The 4,427-nt window shown below is 32.8% G+C and overlaps 1 protein-coding gene across 1 annotated transcript; it reads right to left on the bottom strand.

The window, feature by feature from the left end:
* Positions 1-203: 203 nt before the first annotated feature.
* Positions 204-4,399, bottom strand: LOC119839695 (mortality factor 4-like protein 1). Its single transcript, XM_038366113.1, has 6 exons — positions 4,278-4,399; positions 4,088-4,205; positions 3,280-3,392; positions 2,370-2,450; positions 1,647-1,737; positions 204-832 (listed from the first exon to the last, which is right to left on the bottom strand). The coding sequence occupies exons 1-6, from the start codon at positions 4,303-4,305 to the stop codon at positions 259-261; spliced, it is 1,005 nt and encodes a 334-aa protein (XP_038222041.1). The 5' UTR covers positions 4,306-4,399; the 3' UTR covers positions 204-258.
* Positions 4,400-4,427: the final 28 nt, after the last annotated feature.

Below are 4,427 nucleotides of genomic sequence, written 5' to 3'. Positions count from 1 at the left end.
TCAAATAAAGGAGAATCGATTGTGAAATTTCTGTACAACAGTTACAGTTTACACAATGTGTTCGTTAAATATATTATGTAATGAAAAGAACACTATTATTTTTACCAAAATTCGATCTTCATAAAGAAACACTGGAAACTCAACTTCAACTGTAAATCTTGTCAAAATTTCGTTCAGGTTAAATATAGAAAAAAAAGATAAAATCAATTATCACTTATTTATTATCGATACACATTAATCATCACGCAATACTTATAACTACTGAACTTTCCTATGATATTCGGGAGTTGCATTCCCATAGTCTTGTAAATTGAACAGGGTCGACCTGTTGGTGACCATATATTTCAAAAAGTCTTGTATATGCGTCAACACTTGCTGCAGAGACTTCTCATCTAGCGCAGTGTACGCCAGCATTGGTCCCATTTTGGCAAACAATCGTAGCAAATGTATCGACCCGTATACTTGGGACATTGGAGTATCCGGATACTCTTGGAGTATTTCGCTATACTGCGGCCTTTCGAATTTATACAGTAGTTGTGACCCCAATGTTGCGTTGAAATACTCTTTAATTCCTTCCGTTATGTCAACTAGCACCGATTCCTTCGCTTGATTGTGTAGTTTACTAGATTTCTTAAAAGCTAGATAATTGTCCACGATTTGAGCGACAGTCAATTTGGCCGGTAGTATGGCCAGCTTTTGCTGTCTCGTGATGACGTCCCAGTCGTCTACGAGCCACACTTTCAATTCCTCTGGAATCTTTATTTTCACCTCGACCTTCGCCAGATACTGCTCTTCAGATTCTATCGAGAGATCTAAGCGTCCTCGTTTTTTCCTAGAACAATGTAATTATTTGCATCATATAAATATTACAACTATTAGTTTTTAGTTTTATAAAATTTTAAATTCTACTAATATTATAAATGCGAAAGTTTGCAAGAATGTGTGTGTTTGTTTGTTGCTCTTCCACGCAAAAACTGCTGAACCGATTGCAATGGATTTTGGCACGTAGACAGCTGGACAACTAGAATAACATATTGGCAACTTTTTATCCCGACATTCCTATGGGATACGGACTTACGCGGGTGTAACCGCGGGGCGCAGCTAGTACTATATAAAGCTACACACCCACTGACTGACTGACATCGCTTTTCTCGCCAACCGAACCGCCGGGGCCGTATAGTGCTTCATAAATGAAAATGACTAAGAGAATAAATTAATTAAAATTACTCATGATTGGCAAAATGAAAAGCGGATTTTATAATAATTTATAAATAATTTTAACTAATTAAATAAATATTTTTTTCTATTCATTAAAATTCCTCCTCCATTAACAACTTTATCATTTATATTTAAAGAAAGCAACCAAGTTATAGACAATATTATTATATTTTCTGTATATAGAAAATATTACTGTACATGTATAAATCATCATCATTAGCATCGACGGGTCTTGAACCCCTAACTTTTCGCTTTTAAGTTCGAGGTCTTAAACACTGAACCACCACCACTTACTATAAATGGCATTGATCTATTATTTTACAAGAACTTACATTTTTTAAATATTCAATACAACATGGCGCCTTCCACCATATATTAAGTAAGCATAATGTATATATAAATGTAATTATGTACTTTAAAAATCTTACTTAGGCTGGTCGGAGCCAGAGTCAGCTGGTGGATCCTTGTTTTGTGTTTTAGTTGCTTTGGCAGATGTGGAACTGGTTTCAACATCTTTACCTGTAAAAAAATAAATTTTCTTTTCTATTTTTCTACAAAAAAAGGTAACCGATGATCCTGAGGAGAGAGTTCCACTTCAGATTCTAAATTAGGACTAAATAACAAGTTTTCTATCAGACTTAAATCACATCAATCAGTTGAAAACCCATGGATTTATCATGTAACAAAGCCAAAAAAAACCTTACCTTTTGAGAATGTCGGTTAAATATAAAAACACAAAATTTTACACTAATATTGTATACAGATTTTCGTATTGTAATTAAGTTTCAATTGTATGGCATGGTAAAAACCTGTTTTAGTTTGTTATTTATCTATAATCTTAAATACTTCTTGGCGCATATAATATATAGTATTACATTGCAGTAGCAGACCTTGATTTGCGGGTGATCAATTAAGGGAAATGACTAAATGTGCATAAAATAACTAAATAGTAGGAATTCTACTAGTCATTCATAATGTAATGGATCTATATAGGATCTTACCCACCCATGTAGGATCGCCAATTTCTTTTTTAATCAATATTAAAATACACACCAACAAGTATTTAATCCAAATATTTTCATGTGATGGTTTTGGATTTTTGTTATGCAATGTAAAACTACAAGGAAAAGCGTTAAAAATAAAAATAATACCAGCTGGTGTAGAGGCTCTAGATTCTTCTCTGGCTGGTGTGGAGCTTGCAGCTGCTTCGGATTTACGACCTTTGGCAGGCGCTTGAAAACAAATTTATAAAAGAAACTATTAAATTTTACCCCATGGTGATGTCAGGTTAGGTTGTAGATTAGTTCAATGCTAAAGTAAAATGAAAATAAAATAATATAAAGATCGAGCATATACAATGTTGAATCCAATCTTTAAGGGGACTACAAAACTAAAACAGTATTTATAATGCCTTTACGTATATACTGTAGTAAAATCACTGCAATAAAAAATAGAAGAAACATATGATATAGTACAGGATATATAATGCTAATTTGTTTGTGTGTTAGACACCTAATGCTGAAAAAATTGATTTGATAGAAAAAATCACAAAGATACCTCTAAACATTTTCCTTTCATGATAAAAAACCAACTTATTTTGCTCTTTAGCTTTATTCTTGTGGTTGCCTGATAGATTAATGCACAGTGATAAAGCTACCCATTGTGCTATTTTAATAAAATATTTTAGTGTTTCTTTGTATGTATTTTGTTTCTAGTAAAATAGTAAAACATTATCATAAATGGAAACCATGGTAATACACAGGCAATAATGCAGATGTTTTTGTCAAATTACTATTCAATTCACAATGTTAGATAAAACTAGCTGACCCGGCATAACGCTGATCTGCCTTATTCTTATCATTTAGGTTTATAAAAAACAGATGTTGGCCGATTCTCAGACCTACCCTATTTGAATTGGTCCACCCGTTTCAGAGAAATAAGGTAACTAACATTGTGACAGGAGAATTTTACATATGAGATATTGAGAACACATGAAGTTCCTCAAGTATGATAGGAAACAACTAATTTAGCTTATTTTTGCACTCTTTACTCTGTACATACTCTTTTTGGTCTTAGCAGGCTGTGCTGAATGTGCTCTCTGCACTTCCTTCTGTCTCTGGACATTGGCTTCATTGTATTTCAGTACGCGGCTTTCAGGAACCCATTCGTCCCAACTGGAAATAATAGCGTAAACTAATGTTTAGAAAATAGATGGCATGTGTCAAGGAATTTTTTTTTTTAATTTTATTTCAATGTAACAACTTTTTCAGTTTGTCATTGCAATTATGTTTCTCTCATATACAATTTAATTAATAGAAGTATAAAAGTATAAGAGTGTGCGCAAGGGTCAGCATATGAATACATGTAAATATATACTGTGTTTGGGGGTCTTCTTCTATATTTCTTGACTGAAGGTCTCTTTTAAGGTTCATCGTCTTCATCATCATCATCAGCCCATATGTGTTCCCACTGCTGGGACACAGGCCTCCTATGAGGGTTCAGGCCATAATCTACCACGCTTTTAAGATTAGTATGAGATAATTGGAATGGAAGTGAACGGACAATTATCATTATTAGGAAGTCTCAGAAAAGGTGAGTGTTTGTGATAATTTGTAGATGTTACTGGCATATTGAAGTGAGGTGTATGGCGAATTTATAATGATTTATAAAATAACAAAAATATACCCAACTTGAAAGAAATTCAATTTATACTGCTCATGTAATGGTTCATTGTGTAATTGTTAAAATATTATAATAATAGACATTTAATCTGAGCATGTAGTTCTCAACTTCAGACCAAACTAAGTGTTAATACGTTGTGTCGTCGCACATTAAATATCTGTTCTAAATTATATGATTATATACCTACTTTTTATTCCATCCAGCGTAATGTATTAAATAACGAACGTGTTTGTCTTTAGTGACAGAGCTTTTCAGACATTTTGCCTCGTAAATGAGCGGCCCGTGGAAACATAAAACTTTTTCACCTGTAATAATGATTAATTTTGTTACAATTGTGTGTTTTAAAATGTAAAAGACTAAATATTTACTATAATTACCTTCTGCAAATTTTAATTTTGGGGCCATTTGTTTCTATTTACTAAATTTCTTCACAAATAAACATTTCAATCAACAAACTATACAAGTTAGCGATGACAGTGACTGGTGACAGTTTATGAGCATAAACAATGTTAAACAACTATTGACAA

Source organism: Zerene cesonia, chromosome 4 (assembly GCF_012273895.1).
Source record: "Zerene cesonia ecotype Mississippi chromosome 4, Zerene_cesonia_1.1, whole genome shotgun sequence".
Classification (NCBI taxonomy): domain Eukaryota; kingdom Metazoa; phylum Arthropoda; class Insecta; order Lepidoptera; family Pieridae; genus Zerene; species Zerene cesonia.
Note: the sequence above shows the minus strand (reverse complement) of the source record. Positions and strands in the feature narration are given on the sequence as shown.

Coding starts and splice junctions, on each gene's coding strand:
- LOC119839695 (XM_038366113.1), bottom strand. CDS start 4,305: ATGGCCCCAAAATTAAAATTTGCAGAAG. Junction 3,393..4,087: donor TACGCTGGATGGAATAAAAA/GTAGGTATATAA, acceptor TATTATTTCCAG/TTGGGACGAATGGGTTCCTG. Junction 833..1,646: donor TCTGGCTCCGACCAGCCTAA/GTAAGATTTTTA, acceptor ACATTGTTCTAG/GAAAAAACGAGGACGCTTAG.